Below are 19,688 nucleotides of genomic sequence, written 5' to 3'. Positions count from 1 at the left end.
TAATGCGATATTAACCAGCCAGCTGAGCAGAGCTGTCATTCCACAGTACCATTTTGCCAGTCCTCCAAATTACTACTTTTATATTAGAGTGTTAGTGTGAAAGAAGACTTTTTCATGTTTTTCCTGACACTTCTGAAAATGCTTTGTTATAATTCCAAATACAGGAAAGCAATTTCATCATGGCAATAGATTTCTGTGTATAATAAGTTGTCATTAAATTGTTTTGCTTTAACTACCTTGTTGCAAACTGACAGCACTGTGTTTTCAGTCTACATCAGCTTTGTTTTCTGGATACGAGTTTGCATGAGTTGAAGATAACTGACAATGCTTGCTGAATGCACCATGCTTCTTTCAATTGTTATCAACTTTTATCTTTCAGTATAAAGAATAAATAAAAGAAAGAGCTCCAGAGCAGTTTATCTTCAATCCCCCTCTGAAGTGATGTGTTTCTCAGGATTACTGTTGTGAAGGTGATCATCAAAGCAGTGAGAAAATAAAGATCCTGACTTTCTAAGAATGAAACAAGTGAACAGTTATCTAAATACTTGCTTTAGGAAGTCTGATGCTACATTTTAAAAAGTCTTCTATTACCTTATAACCAGACAGCGCAGAGGTGAGAACTGAAGTATGTTTAAACTGTAATAAACAGTTGCTGAATTGCAATGGAAAACTGCAACTTGAACACTTGCACAGATTTCTTACCATATCTTTTTATTACTCAAAAGGTATTGGAAAGCTTTGTCCATCTCCTCAATAACCTGGAATTATTTATATTTCCCATGTATATTCAGCTAAAATGACTGAGATTTTGGAGGCTTTCCAGAAAGACAAAATGCTTGCTATACATACATAATCTTGTGGAGATCCTGTGTTATTTGTTTATGCTTTCAGGATCCAATAAATTAGAGTATTGATTTCATCGTTACATAAAGTCTGTGTAATTGTGCTTCATTGAGCTTTAGGACAAGCAAATTCCTATTTCCCATGTCAAAGAATATACCTAATGGGGAAGATATTCTATTTTTTCAGGTGTTTATGAACTGCTATTGGGAACTATGATCAGAAGTCGCTCTTAGAGGTCCCATGTGTGTTTTCCTTTCCTAGACCCTGTCACAAATCCATTCTATAAAGATAAGTGTTAATTCATCTTGGACCATGTCTTCTTTTAAAGTTTTCACATTGAATGATTCAGATACACATCTGTTGGGACTTTCAAAATTATGTACCAAATTAGTGAGTTGCTTTCTTCTCCTGGCTGAAGTAGGGTCAGTTTAAGCTGGTTAGAATTATTTATCTAAGAGTATAGCTACTCATAAGAGAAGGGATTATTCCATCACTTAAATTGCATTTCCATCTATTTTAGTTTCCCTGTAATCTATCCTTTGTCTATCTTCTGGTACTGAATTAATTTGCAGCATGTCTTCCTGCCTTGGTCTTTATCTTGGAAGAATGTTGTAGATGCAGTAGTAATTTCCTATATGACTTCTAAGCATCTGCAATTTTTAAACAAAATGTGTTTCAAGAGTTTAAAAAAGAAAATCTATCTCCAAAACAGTAGTAGGTGGATGCTGCACATTTTGATGCCCTGGCAACTGCCTATTGCTGTGATGGTATCAGCGGAAGTTCAGGAAGCTTCCAGATTTGGTGTTCAGGTTTCATAAAAGATGTCAATAAAAGAACAGAGAGATGAGTTGTGGGTAATTAGGAGTTGCAGAACATTCAACCTATAGTTAAGAAAAGCTTTCCACATGTTTTGTGCTGTTCAGCAAAAGAATTAAACCAATCAAAATGTGCTCCTGAAGCAACCGATTGACTCCAATCCTGTTGCAGGTAACAGTGGTCAGTAACTTTGGGTGGTGATTTCTGATCCATGGTTGGTCATTTCCATTTCTCATTCGTTGAGGGTTTTTGAAGATTTCTTTGCATTATCCATTTTTAATACAGTATTATTTTCAGAACAGTGCAGATAATGCAAATGCCATTTTTTGGAGCTCTTTTTATCATGACCTGTCAATTGTAAAGAAAGGTGATTCTTATTATTTCCATTTGTTTCTGGATTAATAACAGTGTAAAATCGTGTGTTATTTGAAATAGGTGAAATTGTATATCAGTGTGCTGCCTTGTCTTAGAGACAGAGGTGAAAATGAGTTAATATCTCTTTATTTAGAACTAATGGAATAAAATTCCATTGTAATTACTTTCAGACTTCACTGACTTTCATATTTCACTCATAAGCTTTATTTTCTCACCCATCTGTGTATGCTATTCAGTTGTATTAATTATTCCATATTGAAAGACACTACTTGATAATTAGTTGGTTGTGTAATTTGAAGTAAGTGCTGAAGTGATTTTTGTCTTTTTATTCAGAAATAATCTGCAAGCAGTTTTCTCAGAAGTACTATTTACAGAAAATGGTTTACCTGGTAGTTATACTTGAGGAAATACAGTTGCTCTGTAATCATGTCTAAATAGCTCATTGTACGTATCTAATATGTTTATTTTAATGTACTCTAACCCTCTTGGTTGCTTTTTATTAGATGAACACATATCAATATACTCATTTTCAGTACAGCAGTTTCTTCGCTTTCTGCATTGCTTTTAAAGGAAAGCAAACGTTCATGAGTTCTCTCTTAGAAGTCATCTAGTTGTATTTTATTGTTTGCTTGGAAATACTCTTCAGATGCTTCTCCGGACAGACAGATGAAAGAAATCAGAAGGAATTGACTGCTTTCAAACATGCATTCTCCAAACCGCGTCTTGCAGGCAGACGACTTTTACTGCAAATGCAAAGCTTACCACTGCAATCCTAACTGTTTTGTTTCCTTGTATACTTGTGATCACTCATTTCTTTCCCACTTCCCATTTCAAATGTATTTGAAATAATGTACTTAATTCTGACACTGTCCTCTGCTGTAAGCACCGGATGCACTGGAAATGCTGTCTGAGCTTAGGAACTGCTTTCGTCTGCGTTTTGACAACTGATTGACAACACAGAAGAGCAGTAGCTGTGTGCTGCCAACGTTTGTCAGGACTGGCATTTCTGTTGTGATTATCTGGTTTTAATCGTTGAATCTAGGGTTGAAGAAAGTTGATATTTCTCATATGCAACGAGGTTTCCTATCTGTAACCTCTTGAGATATTTGCCCTACCCAGAGCTAAGCAAGCTTACAAACCATCAGATTTTTAGGAGATATCCAAAAAGCATTAACTTAGAGGGGTGCTTAATATTTGCTGCCAAAATAGCAGCCCTCATTGTGGATTGAAGCTCATATTGCATGGAGCTGTGGAATTTCACTTAAATTTCACTTTAAAGATTCATTTCACTTTAAAGCCTGAACTCCTTGTTTTTCATGAGGACTGTATAAATGATTTTGACTAGAAGTAATCAGTTGTATTATTCACCTTACTGTTCTCAAAATCCTACTGAACACGATGCTGCATACTAAAATCACATTGAGTTCTTCACAGATAAATTGTTGGGAAAACTCTGACCAGAACTTCTATTTTTAATGGTGTATGACTGACTGCATTACTTCTTTAAACGCATATTAGAACTATTTGGTATTCTATGATTCATATTCTTTTTTTCTATTGCTTTCTTATACGAAAAAGTCAAATTCTGGTACAAGTAGAGGAAAATCTGGGCAATCTTTGTGGTGGGCTCATCCTGTTAAGTTTGTAACTGTGTGAACACCTCTCTAGGAACCTGTTCACGTTTTACCATACTCTCAGTAAAGAAACACATCTTACTTACTGGTGAAGTGGTTTTTAATATAGCCTAATTTAAATACAGCATCATTCATTAGTCACTAACGACATTCTATTCTAATTTTATGTAATCTGATCTATGGGCTTTTCTAACACAAGTATCAGTGTAGCATATCAGTAATCTTACATCCAGCTCCATGGTAATTTCTATGTCCGATGAGCCAAGCTGGGACAAAATTCCAGCATTTCTGTTAAACCATACAAGGAGGTATAAAAAGGCACAGGAACAATATTAATGTCCAATTCTAGCTCTGCCACAGGTACACTGAGTACCCATTGGACAAATTACTGCCTTCCTTTTCCTGTCCTGTCTTTTTGCAGCCCATTGAACCTTCAAGTATTAGTACTTGCAACAGTAATTCCAGTACGAAACATACATTTCTGTACCGAAGTCAGTGTGAAAGTGTTTTCTGACAGAATATTGTAAAGGGGCTTACGGTGCCATTTAATGCTCCTTTTTAAAATTTAAAATGGATTTTTTACATGTTTTTTCATGGTTGCCCTTTATCTATGATTTGAGGTTGAAGTAGTTCTTACTATCTTGATGGTTTCCCCTCCCTCTCTGTAGTTCAATATTTCTCTCAAAAAAAATCACCTTATTTGTATCGAACAGTAGGCAAGAGAGCCATCTGCACCAGCAATTCTAAGAGAGAATCTTACATGATTCATGTTCAACACTGCTTCTTACAAAGTGCAGCTGGAATAATCAATTCGACCTTCTGTTTTTCAGCACAGGGTTTTTGGTGGGTTTTGTTATGTTTTTTCTTTCCAGAGAAGACAGCAAATTCATCCTGCATACTGATAGTGGGTAATTCTCAAGTTCTTTCTAATTGAGGCCCCTAATTAAAACCAAAATACTCAGTTTTATTATAAAGTACCGGCAATAGAAAAGATCAGGTGCTCCCAAAGTATTAGAGCACAAGATTTTCTGTTAGAGAATTGTATATCATTAACTATTGTTCAGCTGAGAATCTCTTTATAATTGACAAATATTGATTATTTAAGCTTCACAGTCACCTAACAGCTGCATATTTAATAGCTCAGAAGCTGAGGAAAGGAAATCATAACATACCTAGGACACAGTGAGGTGTTCATATTAATATTCAAACTTGTACTGCTGCTTGAGCTTCTTGAACCTTCAGCTTGTTCATTAATCTTCGTGACTTCCTTTCTCTTCTTAAAGAAACCGGTTATTCTACCTAAAATGCCGTTGTTATCAGCATTTAAATTAATATACCTTCATCAGGATAGAAGCAGTTTTGGTTAATAGCATCGTAACAGATGATTGTGGTCATTCTTTAGGAGATCAACAACAAAAAATAGGTGCTCAGGTTCTGACCAGGGTATGCATATCTGCCAATACTGCTCAAATCAGTGCAAAACCAAAAACTGATCCCAAAGCAAACTTCTCACTGTAAATACGTGGCTTTATTGCAAGCTGAGTAGCACCACTGGATGTCCTATGGAATCTGTTGCTAACGCTGCCTATTTGGAGAAGTGGCCAGTGGCCCAGAGGCTGGAGTTTGCTCAGAATGGTATCTTCAGAGAGGCAAATTATATTCTCAGTTGCAATGATTCAAAAGATCTTGAGTGAAATAGTGCAGAGTATGATCTAAAGCGTATTACTTACCAATCAGAAGAAAGTCACACAAAAAAATTCAAAACTACTCACCGGTGTGATAAAACTGCTCATTTTGGGGTTTGGGGTTTGTTGGGTTTGTTAATGTTCCAGTCAAGACCAGAATTAAAACCTGTAGGCATTTTGTCTGTACAAGGGCTCAGGTGAAAATTTGAAGAGTAACTCTCTTGTCCAGCACTTAATGCCTATAAGGTTTCAGTTGGATTTGGTGTTGTCTGTAGGAGAGACTGACTTCATTACCATATAAGATACTTCTGTGCAGGTTTGGAGATTGCTCATATACAAGTTATCTATGAAATACATGCATACAGATCATGCCTCTCACCTTAAAAAAACAGAGAAAAGATACTCAGTGAGAGTTTTGACATTGTGTGAATTCAGTTAATTTTTCCTTATAGCACCTCATAATTTTTCTGAACAGAGATCATTAATCATTCCAAATTGTGTAGAAGTTTGTGCGATAGCTGAAAGACCACCAAACTCTGACCCTGGAGGAAATGAATTCCTAGAGGTGAAAAGCAAGTGTTTTCTTAATTAAGCCACCTAAGCTGCCTGGTTTTACAAATATTTATGAACCCAATTCAGATGAAGTCAGATTAGCACTTCTAGCTGCAGAGAATGTTGTTTCATTGGACCATGAGTCCTTGTTTTCAAATCAATATTCAATCTTTTAACACAACAGCAAATTATTCTCCCCATCTGTCTCCTGTGACAACTCTAATGAACGTAATGGCTGCATGGTGATGTACAAACACTTTCTAAGTACTTAATTCATAAAAATATAGCTAATAGTTATTTATAATAGGCTGTTGGGATTTTTTGTTACACTTTTTGAAGTTCATTTTTAATACTCTTTTCAATTTGCTGCATGTAACCGAAACATAAGCGAATGTGTAGATAACTAAACATTCTTGATACAGTGAACTTTGAAACTTGGTCCAGCTGGAGACTGAACCAGCTCAGAGCATGACTTGGAGCAGGCTGTGCCACCTCGAGTGGGTCCAGGCACTTGGCAGAGAGCATCTTCTGCCCCAGGATCAACCAGCACTGTTTTCTGTGGTTGAAGGATGGCTGAGAATGACTCAGGCACATCCCAGATGGGCTGTCTACAGGATGGGAGTTCAGAGGCTTTTGCTAACGTATCAGGATGTGGCCTATAGCACAATCACTCATGAAGAGGGATTGGGTTTTTTCAGTCATGAAAGGAATAAGAAGTGGCTTGAAGGCTGCATGCCAAGGACTTTGCTAAGTCAGAATTTGAATGTGTGAAATGAAACCAAGATGTTCTGAATCAGCCTCCCCTTGACCTGCTGCAAAACAAGGTAATGCTTGCTGCCACCTGCCAGGAAAAGTAGGAATTTCTTTCAAGTTCATTTCTCACCTTTGGTGTTGATAGATGCATTAGTTAGGACATGAGGAAGATGGAGGAACGGATAGAGAAGCTGAGAATTAAATCGATCCAAAAAGTACGTGCTCATTAGAGAGCAGTGATCGCTTTCTGTTCTGTTCATGTTTGTGGTGATGAAGATGGGGCTTGTGGCAAAAAAGTGAGGACTAGAAATAACGTTTATTACTTGCTGAGAAGCTGACTTAACTAAGTGAAAGGAAAGAGATTCATCACTTTTAGGGCTTGAGGAACATGATGAGAGGATACTTTTGTGAGCTGCTATTCTAACTGCTATGTATTTTGAAAGCCTCCACTGTAAAAAAGTAATGATTTTTGGCACAGTATGTTACATATCTCCTGTATTGTACACAGGAAAGATTTGGTCGCATTTCCTGCATTTCAATTTTACTTTTATTGAGATGTTGGACTTCAGGAAAGAACAATCACATATTTTGAGTTTTGCCACCGATTTTGCTATGCCTCGTACCCCTTGTAAGTATCATAATCATTATGTCCCTGTCTCTGTAAATTATAAAAAGGCTGTAACAAAAACTCTTTTATGTCCATGTACATTGCCTCTGTAGTAAACCTGGGATCTTTGTGATTTGAAAGCTATCATAAATGCTCAGCAAAAATGAACGTTTCAATGTGGTTTTTAACTCAATGTGAAATAGAATTGCACTGGAAAGCCTGGAGTTACTTCATGGCAATCACTTCAATTCCGTTTAGGCTCTTGTATTGCTCCTGTGAGACACTGGTTTGGAACTCCTCAGAGTTATTTTCATTTTAACTAAAATGTAAATGAGCAGTCACATCCGACCAAATGATTTCAGTTTGAATCCCAGCCTGTGTAAAGCTATCACAGCCAGGGAGCGTGATGCCTCGCTATTACCGAGATGACCCGGGGGGCCATTCACAAGAGCTGGGCCAGTGAGACAGATGTCCTTGTTGTTCTTTTCTGGTAATTCAGACAAATAGGCTCTTGTTTTGAGTTGTTGTTATCTGGAAGAGTCTGTCTCTATCAGGATCTGGAAAACCTGTTCTCCCCAGGTAAATGTTAGCCTTTGACAGTAGTCCTCCTACTGCTCCTTGTATCAAAGTCTTCCTGAAATGGTGCTTTATTCTTGTTTATTGAAATGCCTGAAATAATGACACTTGTCTAGTGCTTTATAATAGATACTCTCAAAGAAAAGGGAGATTCACCTTCAGAAACAGGCCTTATATTAGTATGTGCATCACTAATTACTGTAATCACAAGTAGCAATGACTTATAAAATCTATATCTGTATGTGTATAAGTTCCTTTTGGTCTTTTTAATGACCATGTCACAACTCCAAAAATTGTTCTCGTCTTTGAAGACAGCATCACTTTATAGCTACAGTTTTGGTTTGGGTTTTTATTTTAGAAGTACTAGTCTGGAATGGTGCATGTCTGCCTCTGTTCAGCTTTGTTCCACACTCAGTTTTAATAAATCCTATTTTTTCTTTTTTCTTTCCTAATCTAGAAATTGCCAGCTATGAAAAGCTTGTTAATTTCTGTTTGAAAAATCTTGTGCTGTAACTTGGATTAAATGCAGTGCAGCTGGGAGTAGTCATGGCCAAACTATACATGGCATAAATTATCTCTATGTGGCGTGTCTGACTAGATAGCATAATCAACGTGAGACTGACAAAACAACACAGTTGCACTGCTGTTGCTGACAGCTTCATTATTTCTATGATGTTCAGCTGCGTAATTTGTTTCTGAGGAGCAGCAGTATCTTCAGATCTGTCTAGTGGCCTGTATGTACTTTTATAAGCTTTCTGAAGGTGGATGTGTTTGCACAGGTTAGGGTTTTTTTCCTAACATGGAGAACAATTGCAGGAACCATTAGCAAAGTGCATGCTGCTCTGCATTGCTTTTGCAATAGGGGAGCATTTCCATCAAGCGATGTTGGTGAGCACCTCTGATACATACATGGATCACTTTGGGCAACAGCAGCTGCTCTTTGATTCCCTGTTTCAAACAGTAGTGGCTTTAAGGATCTGATGAACTTTTCATACTAAATACATATTTCTGTTTACCCTAACCTACACTCCAGATGATCCCAAATGACTAAGTAGTGCTTTGTGGCTCCAACACTCCAAGCTTGGTTTGGTTCCACTGCAGCCAGGGGTTATTTTTCTCCAGAATTTTCCAATTAATAAGACTAGGGGAAAAAAACCTTGCCACTTTGTCAAAAACAAACTGTACAAAACCCATGCCATCTTGAAAGAATTCTGACCAAACAGTTGGTTTCCTGCTAGTTCATCTAAAACCGTACTCTGAAATAAAAGCAACCGGGGTCTGCAGCTCCAAGGCACTGCTGCCACAAAGCTGGAGCACTCCTGGCCTCCGAGTCCCTTCCTGTGGAAGTGGGAGTCTGCAAGCCCCAGGCATTGGCGTATCTGCCAGCTCCAGCTCTGCAGCAGAGCCCGGGTATGCCGAAGTCCAGGTTGTGCGGAGAGGACTGAAGATTGGGAACCACAGCAAAGGCAGGAAGCCTGGACGAGCCAGGGCTGCCAAGCTCAGCTTCTTTTAGTCGCTGACATCACGGGTGTCTCAAATATTTCAAAACACTTGGGAAAATTATTTCATTGGGAAATTTTCTAAACTTAGTCCAAACACAATTATTTTTTCTTCACTCACAATTTCAGAATTTCTTGAGTTTGATCACGTCTGTGAGTGATGAACTGGGAAATATTTGTCTTTTTATGAATATACTGAATACTTCTGTGTCTCTGTGGATAATAGGTTGTTTGCTATGGATCTGGATCAAGAACACTGGCTAAAGGAGCTAGCGAAACAGTAAGACTCAGATCAATGTCCTTGAGGAAATACAAGAAACCAGGGAATAGGACAGAGAATTAACAAACTGGCAAAAGAGTACGTGTGAAAGATGATAGGTAAACAAGGAGCCAGAGAGGCAGAAACTGCCAAAACCAGAGTTGGACTTTACTACAGTAGCTTATATGTGTAAAAGTTTGTAAGAAAGGATAAGTGTGGGGATTTTTGGTTTTGTGTGGTTGTTGGTTTGTTGTTTTTTTTACCTTTCCCACTAGTATACCTTTGGCTGTAGGAAAGAAAACACCCCAACATCTTGTTTCAAGCAGCAGAGTCACTTTAACCACCTTTCCAATAATGAATTTCCAAAATGAGAGAGCCTATAGCTGCCAGATAGAGTTGGCCCAACCATGCTACTTTGGGTAGGAGGCTGGAGGTCCCATCCTGAGGTATCCGATCTGCCTGGCTACATTGCCTTGACAATGTACAGGACATCAAATTTGATGTCTGGGCAGTATGTATTCTTCTAGGGAGATGATGAACAGTCTAAAATACAGCTTTTTCTCTAATGATGATGACAGCTTTGTCATTGACTGATTAGGAAGTAAAGTCAGGCTCCATCTGAGCCTTTCACAATCCAAATGTTTGAGTTTCTTTGCTCCAAACTTCCCACCCAGTTTCCACACTACTGGTCTACTGACTGTTTTTCACAAACTCAGTGTATGCCTAGCGCCGAAACACAAGGTGATATAAAACAAGGGAACGTTAGTTTCTTTATAGGGTAGACTGTTTGCTACTGAATACCATCTGTAATTAAGCGTTGGACATTGTGTGCCTGGGACAATGCTGTACCTGTGTGTGGCTGCTGCTCCATGGACCACACCAGGGTTTTGAAGACCTGGGTGAACACTGCCACCTATTGATTGACGAAATGGAAACGAGTGTCTCCAGCTGCCCTGAGATTTCATACAGAACAGCTCTGTGAGTGCCTCATCCTCCACTTGAGAACTGCCTCCGTCATCCCAGAAACGTTCCTGGTGTCCAGAGGAAACAAACAGAATTTGAAAAATGAATTTAATGGACAACACAATGTGCTGCTTGGCTGCTAAAAATACCTGTGGTGTATAAAGCTGAGAACAATGCGATGTAAAGGTTTTGGTAAATGTGTCAGTTAATCAGCCAGCTTGGGTGGCTCCTTTAAATGAAATGTGCTGCTAAATAAAAATGAGCAGCTTTAGCAATAGTAATAACAGCTTGTGGAATCAGCTCATCACGTGTGCTGCAGGTACACAAATTTTTAGAGCGATCCAACATGGAACAAAAATCTGTCATAACAGGCTAAGTAGTATAAGTACAGCAAACAAACTATGATTAATACGTATGAGATATAGGCAAGTTAAATAATAAATGGGTGACATCTTTGAGCCATCTAATGGAATTATCAAAGGCTAAGAGCATGCAGGTTTCTGTACAAAGTCAGACTAATTAATTTGCTTGCATGTGTTTTATCATGAACCCAGGCTTTGTTTTCTGTAGGTCTTTGAGTTTTCTCCATTTCCAGAACTAGATGTAGTTGCCTCTTGCACTTATTTACACACAGTCATTCATTATTTTTAGTAATGAATTTCATGTTTTTATCATTTCACAAATTTATGATTGTTTACCTTACTGAGTGTTGTTGTATGTCTTCTGGCTTTTGAACAGTTTAATAATGCACTTGAATTCATATGACAGGAAGATTAGAAATAGGTTTACTTGATATAACCAATCTAATTGTCTTTCATGGAACTAGTTTGGGCAAGAAAACATCTCTTCTTTTACTATTCTGCTAAATAAAGTTTGGATAGCAATAGAGAAGTCCTAAGCATTATAAAAATTGAAACAGCAGCTGCAAAAGGTCTACAATCTACCAAGCTGAAGGGAGAAAGCGAAGGAGAGAAGGGGAAGTATTGACCCACAATGAGAAATTGCTTAAAAATGTTTAAGAATAGACTAGTTTCAGTAAACTCATTTTAGCTTTTTCCTCTGAAAACAGCTGGAAATTCAGAAGTCCCTCACAAGCAACTTCCATAGACGGGGACCAAAGACCAAAAACCCTTAAAACAGGGATTTTGACTCAGAAGAATCATCCCTATTCAGCACAGCACTGAAAATGAATTTTTTAGCGCTTACATTTAATTTTAACTAATTTAGACCTTTCAGATTTTCAGCATGCTTCTCTCCAGATAATGTCCCAGTGTTAGAGTGTTATTCGGTGGTTTTTGAAAGACTTCCAGTCTTCTTCCATTTGGCAAGGAGCAGTGACCTCAGTCAGCTGTCCTGCAGCCTTCTCACTAGCAATCCTCAGAAGCAGCAGAACAAGAGAGGCAATCCTGTACACGTGTGGCCTGTGTTTTCATGGGATAGGAGAAGGAATGTTGTGCATGGTGTATTGTCATAGCGCACTGTAGTTGTCTGCTGCAGCAAAACATTCAGGTACTTGCATTTTATATTCTTGTTATGGCTTTGAAATATGTACATATGCATACATACATGCATATAGAATAACCCTCAAAAATGGTATGATCAGTACCCAGTTTGATTTAAAAAGTATAGGATAAGTTCAGGTCCCATGACATGGGAGTGTGATGTCCAGGACTAGATTTTAGCTTCAGCTACTTTGGCAAAAGGACGTTATTTGGTATGAGGCTCAGTACTCTCAACTGGCTTTTGAAGGGTGGGAGAATCAGAGTGGTCACCAGCTTCTGGGAGGTTTCCAGCACTTTCCAAAAATCAAACATCAGGTGTGAATAAAGCAGATTTTAACAGTAGCTCTGGCATCCTTTTAAAAGCAATAAAAAATACCTTGTCTGTAGATGTTGATCATCGGCTATGAGAGACCCAGGAATTAGTGTGTCTTAATGTGTTTCTGTTGCCAGATGGTACACAGGAGTGTTCTGGTTACGTGAATTTAACCCATGGTCTTTCCAGGAACGATAACCATTTTCTCGATCGTGTTTTCTCTTTATCACCTGCACTATTTTTAGAATTCTGAGGCTGTGTATGGTTATTCCATATTCTGACTTTGTAACATCTTTGTGGGTTTCTGTGGGATCCAACATTTCCAATTTTTGCCCTTCAGTAAAAAAAAAAAAAAAAAAAGGTATTTTCAAATATCACCGTTCTACTATTTTGGAAGCTCTTAATGCAGACATCACAGGATCTGTTTTAGCTGAACTGTAGGCATCAATAAAATATGTTTTTCATATTCACTCAATAATCTTTTTCAAGCGTAACCCGTTCAGGCTGAAAGCTTTCAAATGATCTTGCAAATGTCCCATAGCTGTGGATATGGTTGCTGCTTTTGTTGCTATGATTGCAGACAGCTGTAGTGATAGCCTGCTTGAAGAAGGAAGAAACAATACATCACATGCAACATGCATTACTGAACTGAGTGTAGGATTGTGATCTTTTTTTCCCCTTTTTATAGGTTTAACATGAAACTAACTGCTCTAAGAAGGCTGCATTAATGTCTTTTTTGCTCGTACTTCACGGCAAATTAATTACAATCGCAGTTTTGTTTACTCTGGCAGTAATTATTTTTTCTACTTGCACACTGTGCTGCTGATCAATTTTAAGGGATACAACAAGCTAAAAGCATGCAGAAGTCATGGCATATTTGACTACGGAGGCAAGAGCTTTATGTATTTGTCATTCCTATAGCTGCACAGGTACCTGGTATAGAGTTAAGGTACCAAACGTTTTACCTGTGATACAACACTATGCTTTAAATACTGTTTAGCTCTGAAATCTTATCAGAGATCTTGGATTTCAGTAATTGCTAGTAATAAGCTTTTTCATATCTGATCATTCATGCAGTATAAGGAAGAGGTTTACTCATTCTGCCCAGAGGCTGAACCAGCAGAGACAGCAAAGCCAATGTGATTCATTGAATGAAGACAATTACAAGCAACTTGTTCACATTTTACCTTGGATAGCCTAAGCTGGTAAGTCAAATTTAACTGTTTAATGCTTATATTCTTAATATTAGTTTCAAGTACAAGATTGTTTCATGTACATATTTAAGAGCATGGATAATGTTGAGTTGTTTCTTGGCTGCTGTGTTTTCCTAAAATCTGAAGTTAATGCTTTTACAGCTATGCTATGCCCTACCAGTGCACCTGTCTATACAGTGCAGCATGTATGTGCCACATACAACAGGCAGTGATCTCTAGTTCACATTTTTTTTTCCTCTCTCTGCAATATGATTTTAAAAGGACATGAATATTAGGTCAGTGTTTGCCAAAAATAAATAAGCTTTTATAAGGGTAATTAATTCATATTCGTTTGTATTTGAATTTGACTTTTAAAGCACCCTGCTGTTAGGGAATGCAAGTTACTCCTGTGCTTAGAAGCACAAGCAGAAATCTAATCAACAAAGATTAAGGTACGGTATGTACAGCATGAAATGTGTGTTGGAAGTCTTCAGTCACTGGTTTGGTACATGCTATAGCAGGGTGACAGTCACACAAATGAGACTGTTTTGGTGGTTATTTCCAGGGTAGTGCAGTACCTGTTTTTCCAGAGATCCAGGCTGTTTGTTATTGGAACCACTGCCATAAGAGTTTCATTTTGTATTTCTTTTAATTATTCAAACTGCAAACTACTGCTAATTATGACTATTAATTATGAACTGCTGTTGTTATTCTGTTCTTCCTTCTACTGAGAAACCTTGTAACGGTGCTGCTTGTTGTAGTTCTCGACTTGCTGTGACAATGCCAGTCAGTCAGATCACACAGGGCTGCTCCGAACCATATTGAGATGTCCTCATCATTTCATTCTGACCTGTGTTAGGTATGTGCAGAGGCTTCCACAGGTGAAAATCTCAAACGAGTCAGTTCTGGACATCACAGGTTTCTAAACTGTTAGTCTTTGATATACTGTAACAATTTTAGTTGTGACAATGATGTATCCTCAGGCAGAGTGCATTTCAGTTGGGCTATTTGTTATTTCAGTCAAGACAATGCACATTTCAGGATTTCACCTGATCAGTGAGGTGAGGACATGGTTGTAAAAACCCCCCAAAAAATGAATTCTTAAAAAAAGAGCCTAAAAATGTTCTTACAAAATAGTTGTAAAAATAAAATGCTAATGTCTGATAAAATCCAGTAAGTTTTCAATCACAGAATCATGTGAATTGAGCTGTTTTCCTTATTTCTTATTATACATTTTACCCATTATTTTGCCCAATCTCATTTTCACTGCTCTCCCAGGAGTCATTTCAACAGCCTAATAAGATGACACTTCCAGAAAGTTTTTCAGAATATGCAGCTTACCTTTACCTTTTCCTTTTTTCATTTCATACCTTGTATGTGACTAGAAAACATGTTAAGTATGATAACCTTCAGTAGGATTTTGCATCTTACTGTTTCAGTACACTGGTACAAAATGCAGCTCATTTGCATTATATTATTCCAGCTATTGCTTTATTGTTCTGCATTTCTTCCATGTACTATTTCAGGAAATTGATGGTTAGTCTGTAGGAAACATTTACATGTTACAAGTCATTTGTGATGCACTGATTCTGTGTGGATAGCGAAGATGCCATCTATTTTATTGTTGAATAGCTGCAATCTTTACAGTGTTTACTTACCTTTTCTACAGACTCACCTGCTCTTGACTTAAGAGAAACTTTCATGAGATTATGAAAGATTCTGTCTTCTTCTGACATTAATGTCAGTCTTGGGGCTCTGTTCTGGCTGTGTACTGAAAAAGCTTCCACGCATAATATGGACACCCTGTTGTTACTGTCCTCAGAAGTCATTGTTTAGATGGTTACTAACACACTGTTTTCTGCTGAATGTATAAATCCTGATTCTTTGACCAGATCAAGGCAGGAAGGACTCCAGCAACCTCTAGGAATTGTAATAGTTGGAGTCAAACTATGTTTAAATGCAGTTGTTATGAACAGGAACCCATGCCATGGGGAACAGGCCTGAGCAGATGTGTTAAACTGTTCTAGGCTTTTCTGGGATGGAGATATAGGCTAGCAACCCAACAGTACCTAAATTTGCTTTGGTCCCAAGACTACACCAGCACCCTAGAATGCTGTAATATATTTAGAGATCCTTTTTACAGTGTACATATTGAAACAGAGCAATCTGACCTGCACACTATCTGGATTTTGAATGGGAGATATGTGACTAGAGCACCTCCACCAAACTCTCAGGTTTCTGGGAAAACTGTTCAAAAACTGAGAGATGCTTCTCCTTTACTTGCTCAGGTTAATATCTCCTCATAAAAGAAAATATTGCTGCCAAGATATTCCCTGTACAAACTTGGGATTCTGAAAATAACTTCTCAAGGAAAGCTTGAATTTGATGATGTTCAAGACATTCTGTGAAAGACATCTGGGCAACTGAGTTTAAGGAGGCGGTTACAAATACACTTCCTGCATTAGTGAAGGCTGCAGAAGAGATGGGGTTTTCTAGGAGTCAGGCTGGCAAAATTCCTTTTTTAGTAATCATTTTAATCCTCAGGAGTATTGTCACAATACTGATTCTATGAACTAGAAGCACCACAGCTCCTATAAGTGTGATTTTAAATAACTGTGTCTTCACATCAACACCAAAAATCTCCAGCCAATCTCCAATCTTACCTTCAGCTCTTCTTCAGTGGCTGTCCTCTCCACAGATAACTTAGGGACTGGAAATCAACAAGCAGGTGTTTGGTCTAGCAAGGTGGAGGGAGGACTTTATCAGCCTAGGGAGAACTAATAAATGTTTTAAGCCATGTTAGCTTCAGTAACGGTATTCTTGTTTGGTTTTAATAATACCACAATAAGTAGGGGAAGTCCTACTAAGTAAATATGCCTAATTTATTTAATGTAAACTTGCTAAACAGCTTCTCAGTAAGTTTCCGTATTGGCATACAGGCTTAGTGAAGCTTGGAATCTCTCCATAATGTAATGTTGTGATACTCAGAGGTGCTGAGCCTGTTGCTTTTCATATATAAAAAAATATAATCCCAAAGCAAACACAACGGAGTATGCTGAGCTACCTTTAGATTAAGTATTGTATGGGTCTCCTCTTTTTTGTCCTCATCTTGATGATGTTTAGGATTGTGTGACAAATGCAAATGGTTCTCTCTCTCCTGAGTTTACCACTGTGTGGTATTTGGTGTTCAGTGACACTACTTTTGGAATAAAATGATTTTGGGAAATTGAAACTTCCTTCACAAACATGCCTATGACATTTATTGACCTATTTTTATCCATAATTTGGGACTGATTCTTGATGCATACTTGAATGATGAAAGGAAGGAATACTTGAAAATGTGCTTCTGAGTGTTCAAAGACTGTGTGTGAAAGTGATTTTTGCCGTAGAAGTCTTGTGATGTGTGTTTTACTGATATAGTTCTGATCAATGATGTTAGTGTAGCAAAACCTTGTTAAACAGCTGCTGTTTTTCTTCTAGAAACTACTAGCTGAAAATGACACAGCAAATGCATAACTTGAGTCTCCTCCAGACTAAAAAGAACAGCATGCCATCCTCTCCAAATGCTGCCAAGCGGTTATATCGGAACCTGTCAGAGAAGCTTAAGGGGAGTCACACATCCTTTGACGAAGCATATTTCAGAGCTCGATCTGACCGGCTCAGCCTCCGTAAGACCTCAATGGTAAATACTTGATGTTTATAAAATGGCCAGTTTGCTGTCCTATTAATCTTCTTAATCAGTTTGCTTTTAATCTGTACAGTTTTCATCATCTCACTTTCTCTGTTCCCTGACCAGTGCTGTATATTATCCCCAGACTTAAGCATTTATGATCCCGTGTCAAAATAACGTCTGACCTTCTTGAAGGCTAAAGAAAAGCTGCCTTACTCAAGTGATGATGTTTTATTTTAGGAGTAAGGTCTTAACTTGTTGAGTGTTAAGTCCAGCACTCACAAGAGCTCCTATTTATGCCAGTGCTGGTGAAGATACACAACCTTCAGCACATAAATTCTGATGAATGGACTGTGTCCCTGAAATAATAGCACAGTCTAAGTACAGTGCACAACAGAATCTTTTATATTTGCTGGAGGAAGATGAATCTGCTGTTGATATTGTCAAAACAAAATAAATTCCACTTTTCCACAAGTAGGAAGAACAGACACATCCTTCAACTTCTCTGAATTATTTTGAGGGGAAGAGTTCCTCTCCACTTCTAAAGAGCAATGACTTATGACAGTGTCTGTGAATGTGCTGGGAGACACCTCTTGAAACCATTACTCTGCTGCACTGAAATAGATGCCTAGCGTAGTGCAGGACTAAACTCTGAATGTGGTTGGGCCAGATAATAAAAGTATTACATTTTGTCAGTTGAAGCAGCACACTCAAGACTCCTCTAACCCTCACAAATCTTCGTTACGTATGAGACAAAGCATATAAATCAATGCAAGAACTGAAAGTCATTTTTAAATCAACTCAATGATCCTATTCCCTAGGATCACTCCTTTCTTGAAGTCAGAGGACCCATGCATGCCTCATGGAAGAGCTAAACTGAAGTGTTGCTTTAGTGCATTGGAAAGTCAAGAGACTGTTGTCTCTGTCTTGTGAAGAAAGACTATGACCTGAAGGAAGCAGGGGATCATGGCTCCGTCCTCTCAGCTCTGCCAAAGCCAATAGGTTTTGCTTTACAGGAGAAGACTGAAAGTCAAACAGGGCTTGAGAGCTGAAGAACAGCCTCTGCACAGGAGCCAACAGCTGTGCTTTTGAGGCAGTGGGTTTCTAGATGCGTTCAGTTTCTAGGGATCATTTTAATTTGGGCATCTAAGTATGAACTGTTGGAAGATTCTTTAGATGAAGTCCTTAGACAGTATCTGTACTTGCCTTTTTCAGCTGCAAGCTTGTGTGTGACTAAGCAAGTGAGAGGAGGATAAGCTAGTGCTGGGGACTATGCCAGAGCAGACTGACATGTAGACTGAATGAATGCCAGTCTGTTAGTGTATCTTCTGACCTCTGTTTTTCTGAATACACACTTCAAATTACGTATTCCTTCAAATATGGGGTCTTCTGTCGTACTTAACTAATGAGAAGAGAAATGGCAAATGAGCATAGCCCAAAGAATGCGGAGCAGTGTACTGCTCCTGAGGCTCACGTCCTCTGCTATCCAGAGAGCTCATTACCTACAGTCTCACTTCTCTCACTCTTCAGTCCAGATCTGTCAGGCAGCGGGAGTGCCTATTCAATCAGTAATTGTAATTAGGAGACTCAATTTTATGTTGTGATGTGGATGGTGGTTTAATGGGACATAGACTTGTGCAAACTTTGTTTCCCCCAAGCCCCTACACTGTCATGGGAGGGCCATCACTTTTGTCGCTGCTGAGCTGCAGCAAGCACACGTACCTCTGAGTATTACCAGTCTGGGGTCTGAGCTGGTGTCCACAACAGTCAGTGAACAGACTTCTGCTGAACGCAAAAGGCTTTGGAATCCATTTTATCCCTTCTGCCTCTTGTTTTCACGGTTTTCCCTAGAAATAAATAGCAAGGAAACTATCAGTGAAGGGGTGGAAATATTCCAGGACAAGTTGCTAGCTGATATATTTTCTAGTCATTGGGTTTCTGTGCTGCATAGCTAAGTCAATGACTAAAATCATGTCTCCAGACAAGTGAACAATATTTGTTAGAATTTGTTTTCTTTCAGCCTTGGCTAGTGAAGAGTTTTCTTTCCATTCTCTCTCGCTGTGCAACACTTTCCATTCAGTAAATTGTTGTCTTGCTGCAGACATAGCAATGTCCCAAAATAGCTTTATTCTTGAACTCATGTTTATCAAAACAAGTCTTTGCAGAAACTACTTTAACATTTTTTCCAACTCCAGTAGCACATAGTGGACTTTTTCAGTCAAACCTAGAGCAAATATCTTGAAAGGGGCACTTCATTTTAATTAAGCTACATAAGATTGCATTTCTAAACACTCCAGCACTGAATCACTTACTGGAACACGGTTATTACTTACTGCAAAGCAATACTGTAGTCCTTTTCAGTATATACATTTGTGCATCAGAGTAACACCTAAATAAATTAAGCACATAGCACAGCTGTCTAGCTAACGATTAGAAGCTGCGGGACTG

General features: G+C 38.4%; 1 protein-coding gene across 1 annotated transcript in view; it reads left to right on the top strand.

Moving 5' to 3' along the window:
• The first annotated feature begins 7,671 nt into the window (after positions 1 to 7,671).
• Positions 7,672 to 19,688, top strand: part of LOC104541179 (ankyrin repeat and fibronectin type-III domain-containing protein 1-like) — a 59,091-nt gene continuing 47,074 nt past the window's right edge. Inside the window, 5 exon segments of the mRNA XM_010185162.1 lie at positions 7,672 to 7,724; positions 9,567 to 9,620; positions 13,455 to 13,531; positions 13,534 to 13,582; positions 17,051 to 17,252. Coding sequence (XP_010183464.1) covers positions 7,672 to 7,724; positions 9,567 to 9,620; positions 13,455 to 13,531; positions 13,534 to 13,582; positions 17,051 to 17,252 — 435 coding nt within the window.

This window comes from Mesitornis unicolor, unplaced genomic scaffold, assembly GCF_000695765.1.
Source record: "Mesitornis unicolor isolate BGI_N332 unplaced genomic scaffold, ASM69576v1 scaffold19595, whole genome shotgun sequence".
Classification (NCBI taxonomy): Eukaryota; Metazoa; Chordata; class Aves; order Mesitornithiformes; family Mesitornithidae; genus Mesitornis; species Mesitornis unicolor.
Note: the sequence above shows the minus strand (reverse complement) of the source record. Positions and strands in the feature narration are given on the sequence as shown.